This window comes from Triturus cristatus, chromosome 5_2 (genome assembly GCF_964204655.1).
Source record: "Triturus cristatus chromosome 5_2, aTriCri1.1, whole genome shotgun sequence".
NCBI classification, from domain to species: Eukaryota; Metazoa; Chordata; class Amphibia; order Caudata; family Salamandridae; genus Triturus; species Triturus cristatus.
The window spans coordinates 904939144-904958936 of record NC_140588.1 but is presented as its reverse complement, the minus strand read 5'-3'; the positions used below and the strand labels follow the sequence as shown (position 1 = coordinate 904958936).

The 19793-nt window shown below is 42.8% G+C and overlaps 1 protein-coding gene across 2 annotated transcripts in view; it reads left to right on the top strand.

The window, feature by feature from the left end:
* UPF3B (UPF3B regulator of nonsense mediated mRNA decay) overlaps positions 1-16398 on the top strand; it is a 291003-nt gene extending 274605 nt beyond the window's left edge. Inside the window, exon 10 of one of the 2 annotated variants that reach the window (XM_085608075.1) lies at positions 15279-16398. In XM_085608075.1, the coding sequence (XP_085464201.1) occupies positions 15279-15419 (141 nt within the window). In that variant the 3' untranslated portion in view covers positions 15420-16398. Of the gene's footprint in view, positions 1-15268 lie in introns of both variants that reach the window. The other variant, XM_085608076.1, reaches the window with a different exon arrangement.
* The last annotated feature ends 3395 nt before the right edge of the window (positions 16399-19793 follow it).

Below are 19793 nucleotides of genomic sequence, written 5' to 3'. Positions count from 1 at the left end.
TATTCTTTTTACCGTAAGCGTAATCGCCGATTTTCCCCAAAAAATTAAAATTGCATTTTTTGCCTTGGGGGTTCTTAGGGGACACCTTCATCATGGCTAGGTGGTTGGGAGCAGTCTAAACAGCCCCTTTACATGTTTTTTCCCTTTGTTTTTCATCTTCCCCCTCAGAGTGCGAGATAGAAAATGGCGGCCGCCGCTTCCTGGTTTCGACCGATTCGAATGTTTACTAAGATCTAAGGGCCAATCAGAATCGCGCTCGCGCACACCACCGTAAGCGCACCGTAAGCGCACCGTAAGCTGCCACAGATATATATATTGATTTAAAGGCTATTTTCTCAGGATCTACTGAACAGATTTACACCAAACCTACAAAAGGCACTTTTTGACCTGTAGACTACCTCTCTGCCAAATTTCAAGTAACTCTGTTCAGCCGTTCGGTCTGTAGCTGTGTCTATGGAAAAATGCATGGGAAATACGCGTTTTGGGACGCCCCTTTTTTCTCAGCCCCCGCTTGACGAATCCCCCCGAGACTTTCAGGGTAGGAGCGGAGCGTAGCGCCCCATTAGTTTTGAAAATTTCGCGAGGATTCGTCGACCGGCGCCAAAGTTATTCCAAATAGAATGTTGCGGATTTCCTATGGAAACGTGGTCCTAACTATAACTATCTACTGGCGACCAGTAGATATATATATATATATATATATATATATATATATATATATATATATATATATAATCTACTGGTCGCCAGTAGATAGTTATAGTTAGGACCACGTTTCCATAGGAAATCCGCAACATTCTATTTTGAATAACTTTTGCGCCGGTCGACGAATCCTTGCGAATTTTTCAAAATAGGTGGGGCGCTACGCTCCGCTCCTACCCTGAAAGTCTCGGGGGGATTCGTCAAGCGGGGGCTGAGATAAAAGGGGGGTCCCAAAACGCGTTTTTCCCATGCATTTTTCCATAGGACCTTTAGACACAGCTACAGCCCGAACGGCTGAACAGAATTACTTGAAATTTGGCAGAGAGGTAGTCCTCAGGTCAAGGAAGTGCCTTTTGTAGGTTTGGTGTAAATCTGTTCAGTGGATTCTGAGAAAATAGCCTTTAAATCAATATATATATCTGTGCCAGCTTACGGTGCGCTTACCGTACGCGTACGGTGGTGTGCGCGAGCGCGATTCTGATTGGCCCTTAGATCTTAGTAAACATTCGAATCGGTCGAAACCAGGAAGCGGCGGCCGCCATTTTCTCTCTCGCACTCTGAGGGGGGAGCTGATAAACAAATGCCAAAAACATATAAAGGGGCTGTTTAGACAGCGCCCATGCACATAACCATGTTAGTTGAGTCTTCAAAGATCCCCCAAGGCAAAAAACGGTAATTTTTTATTTTTCGAAAATTTCACCGATTACGCTTACCGTACGCTTACCGTACGCGTACGGTAAAAAAATTTTAAAAAAAAAATCCACACTCTCTCCACCCCGTGTGCAAATGGTGGCCGAAGGCCACCATTTGTGCATGGCATATAATTGCACAGCATTTCCCCAAAAAATTTCAACAGATTACCTATCACAAGGAAGCGCATAATATGTCCTCCATGTGCGCACGGTGCGCGAAGCGCATCGTGCGTACATGGCCCATCTAGCGTAACGTGGGCACGCGGTGCGCGTAGCGCACCGCGTGCCCACCGTGCGTGCACGGCACTAACTGCGTAAAGTGGGCGCGCGGTGCGCAAAGCGCACCGCGTGTTCACTGTGCGCGCACGGTGCGCGAAGCGCACCGTGCGCGCACGGAACGAACTGCGTTAAGTGGGCGCGCACGCCACGAATGGCGTAAAGTAACTTAGCATTTAAAAAAACGTACAAATTCACTGAAAAAACCATAGGTTTCACACACGTTATAGTTAGGAATTAGCATTTAAAAAACCTTGCAAATTCACTGAAAAAACCATAGGTTTCACACATGTTATAGTTAGCGGAAATGTTACTGATAAAAAACCAATGAAATTCCCCCGTTATAGTTAGTGCAGGAAACTATAACTCACGCGACCGCAATCTTCTGCTGATGACATATGTGTCTTTATGACAAAAAAATATTTGTAATATATGTATAGCTAAAAATTTATGGAAGAAGACCTGGGCAAATAAGTGTCTAAATACAGTATTAGCATCAGCAGACGATTGCGGTCGCGTGAGTTATAGTTTCCTGCACTAACTATAACGGGGGAATTTCATTGGTTTTTTATCAGTAAAATTTCCGCTAACTATAACATGTGTGAATCCTATGGTTTTTTTCAGTGAATATATATATATATATATATATATATATATATATCAAACTCGAACAGGTGCCTGCTGTAGAAGACGACACACTCCAGGTAAGAATTCGCCAAAGATTCGTTTATTGTGGAGACAGCAGCGTGGGTGTAAATCAGATCACTGATTCTTGATTCAAAGTCCATTCCCTACGCGTTTCGTTATTCACTTCATCAGGGGCATTGGGCTTGACCACAACAGCAGAGCAGTTTTGGCGGCAACTTAAATAGTTCAAATACCCCGCCTCAGTGGGCGTGGCCCTCGCTGTGGCCTTGTGGTACTCGTAGTGCTCGTCGTTCTTCTCTAGTGAGTTGCCTGCTGTTGAAGTCAAAATAAAATAAATCATTTCATCCAAGTGGATCGTGAAACTTGATTGCACCTCGAACGCTGTTGCTTGTAATCCTTCAACAAACGGCACCTGTGCCTTAAGGAACTCCGACGGTTGACGGAGTCACAGGGATGCCGCAAGCAGCATCTGATCGTCCTCTGCGGCTCAGGCGGGCCGCTAACATCAAACTCGAACAGGTGCCTGCTGTAGAAGACGACACACTCCAGGTAAGAATTCGCCAAAGATTCGTTTATTGTGGAGACAGCAGCGTGGGTGTAAATCAGATCACTGATTCTTGATTCAAAGTCCATTCCCTACGCGTTTCGTTATTCACTTCATCAGGGGCATTGGGCTTGACCACAACAGCAGAGCAGTTTTGGCGGCAACTTAAATAGTTCAAATACCCCGCCTCAGTGGGCGTGGCCCTCGCTGTGGCCTTGTGGTACTCGTAGTGCTCGTCGTTCTTCTCTAGTGAGTTGCCTGCTGTTGAAGTCAAAATAAAATAAATCATTTCATCCAAGTGGATCGTGAAACTTGATTGCACCTCGAACGCTGTTGCTTGTAATCCTTCAACAAACGGCACCTGTGCCTTAAGGAACTCCGACGGTTGACGGAGTCACAGGGATGCCGCAAGCAGCATCTGGTCGTCCTCTGCGGCTCAGGCGGGCCGCTAACATCAAACTCGAACAGGTGCCTGCTGTAGAAGACGACACACTCCAGGTAAGAATTCGCCAAAGATTCGTTTATTGTGGAGACAGCAGGCACCTGTTCGAGTTTGATGTTTGTTGAAGGACGACGAGCACTACGAGTACCACAAGGCCACAGTGAGGGCCACGCCCACTGAGGCGGGGTATTTGAACTATTTAAGTTGCCGCCAAAACTGCTCTGCTGTTGTGGTCAAGCCCAATGCCCCTGATGAAGTGAATAACGAAACGCGTAGGGAATGGACTTTGAATCAAGAATCAGTGATCTGATTTACACCCACGCTGCTGTCTCCACAATAAACGAATCTTTGGCGAATTCTTACCTGGAGTGTGTCGTCTTCTACAGCAGGCACCTGTTCGAGTTTGATGTTAGCGGCCCGCCTGAGCCGCAGAGGACGACCAGATGCTGCTTGCGGCATCCCTGTGACTCCGTCAACCGTCGGAGTTCCTTAAGGCACAGGTGCCGTTTGTTGAAGGATTACAAGCAACAGCGTTCGAGGTGCAATCAAGTTTCACGATCCACTTGGATGAAATGATTTATTTTATTTTGACTTCAACAGCAGGCAACTCACTAGAGAAGAACGACGAGCACTACGAGTACCACAAGGCCACAGCGAGGGCCACGCCCACTGAGGCGGGGTATTTGAACTATTTAAGTTGCCGCCAAAACTGCTCTGCTGTTGTGGTCAAGCCCAATGCCCCTGATGAAGTGAATAACGAAACGCGTAGGGAATGGACTTTGAATCAAGAATCAGTGATCTGATTTACACCCACGCTGCTGTCTCCACAATAAACGAATCTTTGGCGAATTCTTACCTGGAGTGTGTCGTCTTCTACAGCAGGCACCTGTTCGAGTTTGATGTTAGCGGCCCGCCTGAGCCGCAGAGGACGACCAGATGCTGCTTGCGGCATCCCTGTGACTCCGTCAACCGTCGGAGTTCCTTAAGGCACAGGTGCCGTTTGTTGAAGGATTACAAGCAACAGCGTTCGAGGTGCAATCAAGTTTCACGATCCACTTGGATGAAATGATTTATTTTATTTTGACTTCAACAGCAGGCAACTCACTAGAGAAGAACGACGAGCACTACGAGTACCACAAGGCCACAGCGAGGGCCACGCCCACTGAGGCGGGGTATTTGAACTATTTAAGTTGCCGCCAAAACTGCTCTGCTGTTGTGGTCAAGCCCAATGCCCCTGATGAAGTGAATAACGAAACGCGTAGGGAATGGACTTTGAATCAAGAATCAGTGATCTGATTTACACCCACGCTGCTGTCTCCACAATAAACGAATCTTTGGCGAATTCTTACCTGGAGTGTGTAGTCTTCTACAGCAGGCACCTGTTCGAGTTTGATATATATATATATATATATATATATATATATCTCCTCTCTCCTGGAGCACTCTGACTTTGCTCACCTCAAATGTCTGCTTTTCTATGAAAGTTTTTAAGCATAGGATTTGCATAGTGCCATGCACACCAAGATAGAAAGGGACAAAGTCTTTTTGCCATTTCTACTGCAAAGTCTTTAGTTATAGGATTAGGACAGTGCCATCCACACCGAGCTGTAAAATGACAAAAGCATTTCACCAGTCTAGGCAAAGTATTACAGCTCTGGATTGGTAAAATACAATCCAAGCTAACCTGGAATGAATAAAAGCAACCCCAGACATGTGCTTCACTATCATTATAGCTATTCAGAGAGGTTTAGCTAAATATTGTCTCAGCTGGGAACACACGGTTTCAAAGGAAAGTTAATGAGGTCTTGCAGTCCGATGTGTAACTGTAGGATTGGGAGCCCTGTTAACTAGATGACCATGGATCCCTCATTAACCATCGGGTAGGTTTCACTGTCCACAATCTCAAATTATTTCAGCACTGGATTTTACCTTCAGCAGCAACAACCCAGGTAAGTCCACCCATGAGACCTGGGATAAGAGCCTTGCAGTACAACAGATTATAACACAAGCTGAAATGCTGTGATCAGGCGAACTGGTCACATAACTGAAGAATATCCTGGTTTTTGGTTCAGGTGTTTCAGTGTGCTTCTAATGATACGGGCCCTCGGGCCTATCATATATCTGTAAGACCTTATTAAGTCACTCCTTGTGTACGCATTTAAATCTGGCTCAGAGGTGGAGAGGTTGCCCAAGTGAGCTGTTAGCAGCTGTAGAACCTCCAAGGTGCTTACTTTCATATCCACTTCATGAATGAGAATATGCTGTATCTCTGTTGTGCTATAGCTGGGCCCAGAGTAAATACAGATTCATATTCTTCCTATTTGGCTCGAACTTTGCTCCAAGGGTGTTGACACAGTTTTCAGTAATAGCCTTCCACCTTCAGTTGCCCGGAGTTAATCTTTACACCTGAGTGACTGAGAAGGGCCTAGTTTCCAGAGGAAATGGCCATAAACTCGCAGATGACTTGCAAGATCCTTCATAAGCTGCAAGAAGCATCTGCTACAAGCCTTTTGTTTAAGGGTTGAAACTTCTCTGGGCACAGCTTATCCTTCGGTTGGGTGAGTGTGTGCCATGAAACAAATAATTGCTCAGTTCATTTTGAGGTCTTGAACATCAGCATGGTGGTGTCTTGGTCACATGCATCCTCATGGTTTTTCTTGATCATCTGCAAATGAGAACTATACATCTATGTTTTTCTTTTTATTAGTATCCTTTATGAGAGCCGCAATCACAAAAAATTGCTATTTTAGTCACTGTTGTAGAGAATCTTTCTCATGGTGGTTTCAGAAGTCTCATCTTAAAATGTCACCCCTATCGGAGCTAATAGTTACTGAAATGGAGCAACTGGGTCATCTCAGGAGGCTGGGGAGCTCACTACCAGGATCTGAATACCCAGTCGCTCAGGTTGGGCCAGGAAATGATGCTCCACTTGAGTTGCCTGGAGCAAAAGCGGTTTTCCTTGATTTTCTTTCCATTCTGTAGAGGAAAAGTGCCAGAGAACTCGCAGACAAATGCACACTTATTCCTATAAGAGCAAGAAGATCAGAACAAACTCTTATTCGATGTGTCAGTTGTGTCAATTGTACTAAACAACATCTTTGTCAAACGTAGCTGTAATGACGGTTAAAAGTATTGTAAAAAGTAACAAAGTACAGTTCTTCGTAGATGGTATATTTCCTCTTTCATTTATTCTCTAATTATATTTTTAAAGTAGAAGATGGAAGTTCATAAAGTAGAAGTTCTACATGCTATGGCAATGGTCAACAAACATGTTTCATCCCTTTGTGGCATCTATGTTTGGGGCTTCCTTAAGGCACTACATCTCTAGCCTCTCATAGAACGTTGTAGGTTTGAGGCAGCGGATACAAATTTTAATCAATAAGCAAAGTTTGCAGCGAAGGAGCTGATCCAGTAAGTATTGAGCTACGGGCATACTTACCAATACATTATCTACTGGCTTTCTCATTCATATGACAACGCGGCAACCTTCCAATACGGAACTATTGATGAAAGCATTGGTTACTGATTTAAATTTGAGTCCACTGCCTCATACTTTTCCAACGCTCTATGTACATTTATTTACTTAGCTAGCCTTGAAACCGCCCCTGACGTATCCGTCTTCTTAGGCAAAACACCTGTTTGCTGAACATTGCCATACCATATATAAGTTGTATATGAACCACTACCTTGTAATTTAAAAATATGAATAACATAAGAAAAGGAGAAAGACTATTCAGAAAGAACTATCCTTTGTTTTTTGACAACACTGTTCGGTCATTACTAACACTTTTAAATAAGATATTGTTTAGTACAAATAGGAGTACTTAAGACTCTCGGGTGTTTACAACCTGAAACTTAAAAAATCATTTTACCTTTTAGGTATAGTGGGCTGGTCCCCGTTACTATGCATATCATATAGACACTACCTAATAAAAACATCACCTCATTTGATAATATAGGGTGATGAAGGTGAGGAAAACCTACGCACATACTGATTTTGAGCAATGTCTTTCCTTATCAGATTGTACCATGTAATTCATTAATGACCGAGGAGTCCGTTAATTCTGGAGTCTTTCTTCAGCAAGTGGGAGGCTTCCCCTAGTTGATCTGTGTGAACCAAAAGACAATCATCCGTGTCCTCAGCCCACATATCTTCTCTGAGCAGATTAGTCAGGTACATAAACTGATGATCCGATTCCTCCGTGCATTTCTGACAACTCTCATAATTAACAAGTCTCGAAAAAAAAGGATTTGAGGATATTATTTGTTGCATGTATTCTTTCCATAACCGATTTGGTTTCTGCTCTCTAACAACAATTTCCTGGACCCTCCTTCGTGTCCAGTTGCCCTGGTTCAGCAGAAAGAACAAATTCTCTGTTCCGTCTACTTTTTCTGAGGGTTAGAACCTGGTTCCAGCTATATAAGCATGTGCTTCTTTAGTTTAGTCTGGTGGAAAAAAAAACTTCATGCATGGAGCTAGGAAAAGCTCCACTTGCCACCATCACAAAGGTAAGTGACTTTGCTTTATCTCTGGGCGCTTGAACCCTTGATCCATAGCCAGTTTCTTTAACTGTTCTTTCAGTACCCTTCTTGCAGAACAATTCCTGAAAACCTTCTCTCCTCTACCCCTTTCTGTCTCAGAAGGATTAAAGGCATATTCTGTTTAAAAAATGAGGCTGGTGAAATTCAGTTTGACTGCCTTTTACAATGGAATCTTCCAATCGGAGGTGCGGTTCCTCAGTGGAATAATTTTATCCCTTGCCTTTCTTAATGACAACAATTCAACCGTCTGGCATCTTTTGAGATTGACTTCATGGCATGGATAGTTATCTATGTTGGTGCTATTACCTCATCAAGCAAAGCCTTGTGCCGTCTCCTCAAAAGGCCAATATTTACTGTCTCATGAAGCCAAAATTGTAGTGACAACATTCCTTTTTTTCCTATGCTTTGACTGAATTTCATCTTAGCCAGGAGATGATAGTTTGGTTTTTATGCTATGAACTTATGTTCCTCCAGCTTACAAACTGCATACAACTTTATTATTTATTATGTTGGCCCTTAATGTTTATATTGAAAGAATACTACCTTTTAGAAGTGGGATAATTTTTTCATCACTTGTTGTGCTCATTTTCCATGTAGCAGGCAATACTTTTAGCAGGTGGTAAGGATATCAAAACTTCCTACTCAAGAGGAGTTCAGCAAACATCAAGACAAAATAAAGGAATCATTGAAGGCTTTTCAGGAGGGCAGGGTAAAGGAAACCATGTTAGAGTTCCTGTCCAAATTCATAGTGGTAGCATCATATGCAAAAGCTTGTCTTCTGCCCTGCCAGTGGTGAAGGAATTCTCAACCAGCTGGGGAGAAAATAAATAAGAACTAAACATTTCTGCTTCATCATTTTGCTAATTTTTCTTGTAATCAGGATGAACTGGTGGCCTCAATCAGCCATACCAAAAAAACAAACTTAACACTTGTGCCTCAGAGATGTTGGTTGTCAACCAGATGGTCTGGCAACGTGTCCTGGAAATGTTTGTCTGGAGTATTTGCTGTGTGTTTCACTAGATCTTTGGCAGTGGTAGGTATTTCAAAGATATGGTCTCATTTGGGAGATTTCTAAGACTGAGATGTACTATGTAATGCTCCTATTGCTTCACCTGTAATTTCTTATAATTTGCTGTTGTGCTATTTCCATCATGCTGAATTAGCGTTATTCACTTGCATAATCTATTCTCATTGGACTTGTGTTCCTCATTTCTTTATTTAAAGACTACCCATATAGTTGCACAAATCAAAGATGGAATCACAGCACTGTACATAAAGCAAGCTGAAATAAAATCAATTTCTGGACAAACTATAAGCAATCCACAGGTGAATTCCTTAAACACAAGACCCAATTCACACAGGAACTTAACAACTCAAGGTTAGGAGTGCAGAATCTCCGCACTTGTGGTGGAATCTCCGCACTTGTGGTGGAATCGCCGCACTTGTGGTGGAATCGCCGCACTTGTGTCTGAATCGCCGCACTTGTGTCTGAATCGCCGCACTTGTGTCGGAATCGCCGCACTTGTGTCGGAATCTCCGCACTGGTGGTGGAATATCTGCACTGAGCACTGCAGTGCCGATATTGTGCCCCGAGTGCAGGGACTCCGCACGTGTAACTTTACAAGACCTAGGTCTGTGTGTGATTTGGGCCAACAGTGTGCTTGGAATGCTCAATGTAGAAAACCTATCTGTGTACTCTAGCTTTTAGGCTTTGTTGCGTTTCCAATGGGTGTGTGCCTACCTTGGCAACTGCTTTGTAAATATATCATCCGTGAAGCAATGCAACTGCATGTTAAAGTGACTATTGCGCAATTTGCAATACCAGCTCAGAGACGTGTTATTGATGCGGGTCTGAACACTCTGTTACTGCAAGTCTTTCATCCACAAGACCAGTTGTAGAGCATGCAACAGATTGTGTCAAGTTTAACCCGGGTATGAAATCAAATGGTGTGTTGGTCTATCGTGTTAGTGCCAAACGCTTTTTTTCCAGTGAGACATCTCCAGAGGCATTCTGCATCAGCAATAGAACTAATTCTTAGGCTACCTTAAAATTACGTTTTTTATTTCCAGATCGCCTGCACTCTTCCAATTTTCCCAATGCCTATTGATCGCCACAAGAGGTGGAGGCATATAAATGGCCCGGAACCGAAAGTCCTACATTTGGCCTTGAAGGCTGTTCTTCCAACATTGTGTGTTGCCAGATGTAGATTCTAACAGCTTACACAACTGCACTGTTTTACATGAACAAGCAAGGAGGTGTTTGATCGAAAGAACTGTACGAAGAGGCTGTTCTCTTTGCGTGCACACACTCACACACATTCATATATATTATATATTCACTATATACAACGATATTTGGTTGTGAGCATCTCATCTGATATGGGGTCGGAATGTGAAAGCCCTCCATTTGAGCAGGGTATCCCCTGTAGCCCACCAATGGGAGCTGTATTAGTGTGTGGAGGACACCAATATTCTGTTGTGGGAATTGCCAGGGATTGAGATTACCAGCAAAGCGACAACTGCTCTGCTCTCTGACAAGATCGATTTTTAACTTCATTGGGTGTGGACTAGACATTCAGCCTTTTTTAAGCATTTCCTCCAGTTCCTCTCATTAAAGGGTATTCACAGTTTACACAGTGCTCATGTGATTCTTATCACACTAAACTAGGTCAGGCACCCTTTGTTCCTGCATTCAAGCTGCGAGCCCCCATGGCCACTTCTGCCCTTCCTTCTGTTGCGGTACAGCTGCATTCTGGCTCACTTAAATGTGCCTTTTTTCATTTTTTTTGGCTAGAAGTAGAAAGTGTATCCCTTTCTGCCTTTACCAGCAGAGGTGTTCCTTATTGATTGTGTCCCTCCACGAGTAGTCTGTTCGAACTGGGGGTAGTGTTTACCACTTGGTGTAATGATGCTGTTCCCTTGCAGATAGGAGTTCTGAACATTCTGCAGTATGATGTATCCCTAGTAGAAAAAGGTTTAAGTGTATGAGGCCAATAAGACACATTTAGTGGCTGTTTTGACTTGCATTTGCCCCACATACGTGATCCCTACATTACCTCCCTGTGGTAGTAAAGTTAGGTTGTTGGTGCCCCAGTGCGCTTTTCTTCCTGTCCTATTTCTTTCACTGTGATGCTGTGGCATCGACCCACATATTTCAAATAGAAAAGAGTCGTATTGTAGCAGTAGGATGTTACCATATTGGTAAGTTTGGTACTACTAGTACCTAAGCGCTCTCCTATTTCAGCAACCTCCAATCCATTCGGGTTCACTTCATTTGCTGTTCGTTGAGCAGACATGCACTGAAGGTCCTTGGCACTATGGAGCATCTGCCAGCTTGAGACCAAAAGCTGCCTGCCTTATTATTACACTCCCACCTATCCCTGTCATTTCTACTGTTTAAGTAGACTCTTGTTTTTTAAAATATGGAAATAGTTGGGGATGTGTAACTGTGCAACTGAAGAAGCTTTGTCCATAAATTATCCCTACGTCACTTACATCACAGACCTCTGTATTTACAGCTTGATTGTTTTCAGTGTGCCTAGTGGCTGGGAATAGTCGAATCTATGCTCTAGGACGATGGGGTCACCATAAAGGTAGCAATTCTGCTTTGGAGTATCCTGGTCCTCATTCAAGTGTTGCATCTCAACAAGTTATGAAGCAGAAGTGGTGTCAGCTTAAGATGACTTTTTTTATAGATTGATAACTGGTTCATTTTTGGGGTCCCCTTGCCACAAATAGTGTCAAATATTTTCTCCTGAAGAAAAAAGTTCTCCTAATGGGGAAGTGACAGCATCTTCCAAAATAAAACTTTTCTCATATATACTATATAGATAGATATAGAGATGGATATAGAGATAGATAGATATAGAGATAGATAGAGAGCTAGATAGAGATAGAGATAGATATATAGATAGATATAGATATTAATATATATTTTATTTTTTTCTTCACATCTGGAGTGGTTTCCACATTATGACTATTAAAACGAGAGCCTTTCTATTCATTGTAATTGTAATTATTTAAAAGGAAATTGACTATTTAAGTTACGCGTTTTCTGAATAAACCAGATTTTGGGGAGTGCTGCTTTGACATTAAAAATGGTGAGATGAATTTTAGCTAGTTTGGTAGTTCTTGTAATCTTTATGAAGCACTGAAATGCCAAAATGTTTAAAAATTGTAGACACAAGTGTTTTAATGTTTAACTGGCTAGGATGTTGAGGCTAAAGGCCATGAACTGTTTCATTCCCAACAGTGCTATTCTGATACCACGTGTCTGGTAAGTAGTGAGTTTCTGTGTATGCATACTTCAGCAAAAAGAAACAACAGGCGGTGTTTTCTTGTTATTCTTGCACCACATGTACAGTGTGAGGGATATGCCTACATACCAATAATACAAGGAAAACACTGCCTGTGTGACTTTTATGCAATTATGAAATGGATGTTTGAAGGCTTTAAATGTGGGGGGGGGGGGGTCCACTGTTAAAAGTTGATATCCTAAGGTTTCTCCAATTTGCACGGGGAAAATATGTGCCATTGTTATATCTACATGGACATAAAGGTGACTAACATAGTAGTTGCATTGGTTCTCTTGTGTATGCAATCTTTAGTCTCAGTTTTGTATTTTCTGTAAATGAGTCTGAATCACAGATCTTTTTTCACTTTTAAGGATTAAGCAAATTTGTAAAAAAGAAGCTCAGTCTGAATTAATTGCTTTCGACCTATAGGGTGTCATGTTCACAATGTCCCTTCCATGGGATTAAAACAAACAATTTTTGGGAAGGATCTTTCTTAGAAGCTAGCAGCTTTTAGTCGAAGGACTTGGTCTCAATATTGTGACACTTTGGTGTAGGCCCTTCTTCTCGCCCAGCATTGAAGCACAAGTCTGGCCGCTAATGGATGTCCTTCCCTTCCACATGCAATAACACATTCTATGTCTTACCCTGCCAAGTAACGTCATTTTGGTCTTTGTCTGCCAGGTATGTTCAAACTTTATGCCACCTGGAAAAGAACGTTTTTGCTTGTGTTTGTAACAAATATTTTTCAGTTAAAAAAAATGTGTACTTAAGGGTGCAATCCCATTCATGTGAAAGAGTGCAGGGTCCTTGACTAAAACTCTCTTTATGTGAGGTATTAACCAAGCTAAAAGAGTCTTTATATTTCACACTGCTTGTTAAAATTGTCATAGGCTCTTGACAGCCTATTTGTATAGTGTGAGCGAAAATTGTTTGCCAAGAAATGTGCTTTGGCTAATTCATTTATATATTTCGATGTTTTGCATGGCAAGGAGAACAGACCCAGGCCTAATGGAGTTTTATAGAGGAGTGTTTACCCCTTTCACTGCTGTGAGTTATTACAAGCACAACTGTCATAGCAACTGTGCATAACTTGTATGCGAAAAATAGACACATCAGAGAACCGTACACTTTTGACATGGCAGTTACCAGGTATCCTACCCAAGCAGTTTTGAACACCGGATAATCTTTGTTAAGGAACACGTATGTTGGATAAACATGAAAGCTATTATGGGCGTTAACATTATAGTATATCACATATTGTACCAGCAAAATGCGTATGATGAAATAGCACGCCTGCATATGCCTTAAATGAATCCTCATTTACGTATGCAGGTTTTACTGAACTGTAAAAAGAGCTGCGGATTATTCTTCATATGGAAGCACTGTATTCAGTAACATTTTACACTTATTGTGGTCCTCCTTTCTAATGCATTTTCTGTTTCCCTCCGTAAAAATGTAGGGATCCTAGATGATTGATATTTTAGACCTAATGAAGCACAGATTAATTGGCTTCATGAGAAGGACCTGAGTTGAGCCTGCTAGCCTCTGTTGGAAAACTAACACGGTACTAGTTGGAGGTCAATGAGATTGTAAACATATCTTACTGTCTCAGTCCTCTTGAATGATCTCAACTTATGTTCTTCACTGTGCACAATTACAATGGTGTAAATGTTTGCACAGAACTGTTGACTAGTCTATTAAAAATCCACCCAAAGGCATTTATCTGGCAACCTAGACCTGCACCTTGCTGTGTTGTCTTGGAAAAAAGAAAACGCCAGCGCCTTGTCTACTCTTTCATGTAGGTAGATTTGTCATATAAACATGGCTGGAATATATTCCTTTAGTGGATGTTACTGCAGATTAGGTTTCTAGGGATAGACTAATATTGAAGGGCATATAAAATTGGATATTGCTGGTGTTAACCAGTCATAGTCTTAAACATCAACCTGACGACTGGAACAAATCCCTTTTGAGTTAGAAAAATGTCCCCAGATAAATGTGATCTGGAATTCCACCGTTACCTACAAACACTTCTTGATGGTTTCCATTATGTGAGGTCTACCTCCCTATGGAAGGCGATCATTGCCAAAACAGGTGGGTGTAGCATTGCGTTTGGTATATATATACAAGGGTTGATGTAAGTCCGCCGTTAGACACATGATGCAGCACAGCACCTAATTTTGAGTGTGTGCCTACTAATGCAATAATTTAGATACTTGGACAGATTTAAAAAACATTTTAAGCATTTCAGAGGCTTTTATATCAAGTATTATGAAAAATCTAGGAGAAAATACCTTGTTATTTGAGCCTGGTCATCTACCTCATCAGTGACGAGACTCTTTTCTGTGGCCTCCAGGAGTTTGCCCTTTTAATTATTTTACAATTTAAGTCTTCTATGAGCACAAACGCTTCAGGTTTTCAGGATAACCACCAACTTAGTAAATGATTCCTATTATATATGGCTGGTAATCCTGGCACGGATGCTCCCTCTCCTTGAGTGCTTGGCACACTGTTTTTAAAGCACAGAAATCTCTTCTTGCTTAGACATGGTTGACAATAATGAATACTACAATTTGATGTGAAGTCCACTCTTGTTAAAATAAAAAAAAGACATTTCATAAAGAGAGACAAAATGACATGTATGTCCAAGATGATCCAGGTGTGCTGGATTCTCCTGCCATAGACTGAAAACGGAAACTGAATATGGTTCCCGAAGGAGAGTCTGCTGCAGGTACCCTTTGTAAAAGTAATGTCATCAGGTAACTGTCATCCAGTCTCGTTTACACATCGTTGTAACCAAACATTTAATTCTGTATTCTTAAAAGTGTTAAGAAATCTGTGAAGTCTCCATTCTATAGAAGAGCATAGCCAACAGAACATCAACTTGCATTACTTAATAGGTGATTCCATTTCGGTCTGTGCTGCTATCCATTTCATAATGGTACCTATTGCATGTTCATAGTGAAACTTTGGAGGAGGAATTTGTCTCAATGTTGGATGATTCTTAGTGTTGTGAGAATGTACTTGTGAATATGTTTTTAGTTTTCATGTGTAGAGTGTGTAGCCTCTAGGGGTTACCGCAGGAGAAATTGTCAGTTTGGATATTACACATATTAATGTTTTGTAGTTTACTTTAGGACCGTCCAGCAATGCAGCTCTACCAGCCTGGAGTACGGAACCGTAGTCGACAAACACAGTGTGATGAGGATGCAACCACATCTGCAGAGAGAGGAGACCAAAATCTCGAGAGTGAGACAAATGACGTGAGAGAAGAGTAGGTGCACAAAAGCCTGATGTGTTCTGACCGTCAGGGCCAGCAAACAACATGGACCCAGCCATCTAGAAGTGCCTTCAAAGAGGAGAAAGGAGCAAAGGCAGGGAAGGAGGCAGCTGCAATCGTGAACAGGTTCCTCCAGAGGAAGTGTATTCCTGGCTGAAGAAAGAGCCTCGAGATGGAGTCGGAATTTAAGAAAACAGTGCTGAAAGTAAAAAAAAAAAAAAGGAGCATTCGTTCCTGAAACGTCAGTTTTTGAGACTGTAATACCAGCAAGGGTGGCATGCGTTTCTAGTTCGGAATATTGACATGTCATGTGGCCTTAACTAATGCTAAATGTATTTGCACTCCCTGGTCTGGTATTTGGATATGAGAAAATGGCGCTAATGCTGCATTTGAAGCTTGTGCTTGTTGCACTTTAACTGCAAAGTAAAGCTAACATTTCCACTTTCCAGCTTATGAACTTTCATATCTGAATGCTACTCGCTTGAATGTTACTACAGCGACAGAAAACTAATTGTAGCACAAAATGGTACCAATCAACCAGTATATCAGTGCCCATTCGATATTTCCTTTGCTCGCTACTGATAACGCGTGGGAACTTTCTGTAACTCACAGTGCAGTTCTTCTGAATGAATCTTATTTGACTAGGTTGGCCGAGCAACTTAAATATGGATAACAATGAATGCATCATGAACTGTCCCCATTTTGTCCATAACCTATCTTGATTAAAAAATAAAATCTGATTAAGTAGGTGTGATAGGCAAACATCCAACTGGAATATTATTGAGAGCTGCATAGTTTGAACATTTGTTTGCCCAATTTACTTATGTGCCAGTAAATCTGGGGATTCATGGGGGAGGGGAATTCCTCATTGCGTGCAGCTTTGCTGTTTAATAAGAAAATATTTATTGAATCAAATCATCCGAATCCTAGAGTTAATGATTTTTTAAAACTAAAAACAATAAAATTAATGGACTATTTTTTTGTTTACAATTTTAAAACTGTCAAATTCCGTGCATCTGTTCCGCCCTATCATGTGCTCCGTGTATGAGGTCTCATTACCATTAATTAATACCTTTTTGATTACTACCCATCTGATAGATCATGTATGTGTGAGGCTAGAAGATGCAGAATTCAATTGAAAGGTACGTCTTTAAAATGTTAATGTTCATGCATTATTGAACTTGTTAAGTGTGATTATCTTTAATATTCATGAACACGGAATATCTCTGCACTTAAGATCCTGGAATTCCCATTTAACAAGGTAAAAATATGTAATAGAATACTGCCTATGCGCATGCGGCATTTTATTTACAACTAAGGGAAATCTAAAACAGTATAATTAACATTAATTTAATAATATCAAAGAAGAGTTTAAAAACCACATGGCAGGGTGGATGTGTCTTGGACGACAGTACAAGATCTCTCCCACATTGGGTGCTGTTCTCCCATCACAGTGATTCATCAGCTACCCTTTTCAGAAATACAGGAGGTGCAAGGAAAGTAGTGGTAACCTAATGGGGGAAGTGTTTACTATTCTATTAGTGTTTTGAAAATGATACGTTGGCTCAGGACATTTAGAGCCCAAATCACAAAGGACCTCTGCACTTGTGGCAAAGGATTTGCAGTCGTAGGGGATGGGGGGGTCCCCCACTCTTGGCAGGACCTAACAATGAGTAACTGCAGTGTGGAGGCCCCACCATGACTTCAGGCCCTCCGATACGGGTGCGGAGGCCCTTTCTGAATCAGGCCCTTAATTCTGAATCCAAGCTGAAAGATGTATGTGCAACCTTTGGCCTGGTCACAAAAGACGTGAATGGCCCGTTGAGATTGAAAGGACTTGGTCTCAGACTGTGAGGAGGTATGCTGTGTCCAGTGGCGCTCCATATGATGTATGAGGCTGAAGGTGACCGCTCTGCTCTGTTCTGTTTCTCCACACCCAAAATCTCCTCTTCTGTCCATCTGCCTTGTTGATCGTTCCCTGAGGAAAAACCAAAGTTTACTGTTGTGGTAGACCCAGAGTCTTCTCTGCTCCTAATCACAAGGAGCTGGCTGCCTTCTTGGAATCTCTGCAACCTGAGCATGCTGAATGGTGCAGACCTCCAACTGCGGTAGAAAAGACCCTACTGTGATATGGATTCCATGTGCCAGTGAAGTCTCAGGTGTCTGGTCGGGCTGTGCCTTATTGCTTGGAGCCTGTGATTGACTGTGTGAAGGTCCTAAGAAAGGAGAGGGACCTGTGAGGGTTGCTGGTTTAGGGGATAGACTTCTGCATCCGCCCTAAAGTTCTTTGAAAAGCACAGTATAGCAAAACACGAGTGCCAGCTGATAAGGACAGTACTTATTTGGAAAGGGGACCGGGTGATCAGAAAGATGGTTGGTAGCCTGCAGGGGAGCCTCTAATTTGGGCTGGGTATCCCTACTTAATGTTTCCAGTGAAGAAACCCTCGCTAGATACCAGTAGCCTAACAGGTGTCTGACATTTCAGCTATGTTGAGACAATGGCACAAAACTGTCCTCTATCTGGAACATCTGGTGGCAGTGAGGTGGCTTGGCTGTGCAGGTGGGGAGGTGTGGTGGTGGATTTATGAGGAGTGAGAGGAGATGGCTACTGGTATTAACAGTCGACCTTTGTCAACTGCCTTAGCTTGGTGGTTGGTTATTGCCTAATGTTAAGGAAGGTATTCGCACCTTTATGATTCTTGCAGTCCCCTAGAGTCTCTAAGGTTTCAGTGCTAAAATTAAATGGAGTAGCAGGGCTTGTGTCTCAAGCCTTGCACCAGCGTAATCCTGACCTCAAAAGATTGATGGGTGGCAAGTGTCAGTTTCTCCAGTATTTGGGGTGTCTTTCATAGATTCACATGCCTGAATCATTCCCCGTCGTCGGAGTGGGAGTCCCACGGTACATAAAAAAGCAATAATTATGCATATACCAAACAAAAAACCCTGGTAACCTGAACCAGGAAGTAAAGTAGCCCAAGCTACCAGGGAAAAAACTTCCACAGCTATGACTATCACTGTCATTATATACAGTCCAAACTGCAGCCAATCAGGCGACAGCACCCACCAGAATGTTCTCCTCAGAGGCTCAGGCTGTCAGATTTTCTACCGCACGTCGTGTGAAGGGAGTCTCCCTGAGCTCTGCTCAGTTCTTCAAGTTTCTGCTGTTTCTACAACTTCTAGGATGTCAACTACAAAGAAATCACTCTTCAGATCTTGTGAGTCCTGCGGAAAGCTTAGGCTTTTTTCTGAAGACCCTCACAAAAAATGCATCTATTGCCTCTATCCTGATCATGAGGTGAAGGAGTGCAAGATTTGCCGTACCTTCTCTCAAAAGACCTTAAGAGATAGAGAGGGACGCCTTCTTCTTTGGCTACAGAAGCTTAAGGATAAAGATGCTCCTTTATCAGAGATAGAAACTGCCTCTGGATCCTCTATCTCGTCCAGAAAAAGGGTGGCTGAGGATGAATCTTCTTCTACTGGGGCAAAGGTGTCGAGGAGAGCCCAGTCTGTTAAGGGCTCGGGGCAGTCTTCGTCTTCATCTAAGAAGACATCTCCACCTTCAGGATCCAAGCCCTCTACGCCCCCTGGGAAAACAGGAAAAACCCAGCCAGCTAAGAGTTTTCCTGACAAGAAATCACCTCAGGTGAGATTGCCGCCGTCGACGGCAGTGGCGTCGACAGTTATTATCGTCGACGCGATTTCAACGTCGACGATTACATTCTCGTCGCCGAGACCTACAATGATAATGTCATCTGCTTCATCGCCGTCGACGCTGGTTTCGGTGAGTGTAAAACCCATCTCGTCGACGAGGGAAGTGTCATCTCTCGTCTCCGTTCCGTCGACGGTAAGAATCAAGAAGCTGGCTCCGCCGACTACTTCGTCGACGTCTACTCCGTCGACGAAGATTGTGGCATCGTCGACGAAGAATACCTCGTCGACGAAGAAAACCCCGTCGACGAAGATGGACGCGTCGACGCCCTCGTCGTCGAAGACTACCTCGTCGTCGAAGACTACCTCGTCGACGAAGACGACCTCGTCGACGACACCACCGTCGACGAAGGGTGCCTCGTCGTCGGCACCGTCGTCGGCGAAGATTGTCCCATCGTCGACGGATGCCATCTCGTCGACGAAAACAGCCTCGTCATCGAAAATGGCTGTAACGTCAGGATTCGTTCCGTCGACACGTGTGTTACCACCTTCACTATCTACCTGCATGGATATGCAGGTATGGACTGCGACTCCGTCGTCTGTCGTGTTTGATCAAAAGTCACCAGCATCTACGCTTCTACAGCGTAGAGGATCGTCTTTAGAGGCTATATCGCCTCTAAAATTACCGGCGCATCTTTTACAATCGGAGGATAACGACTCCGAA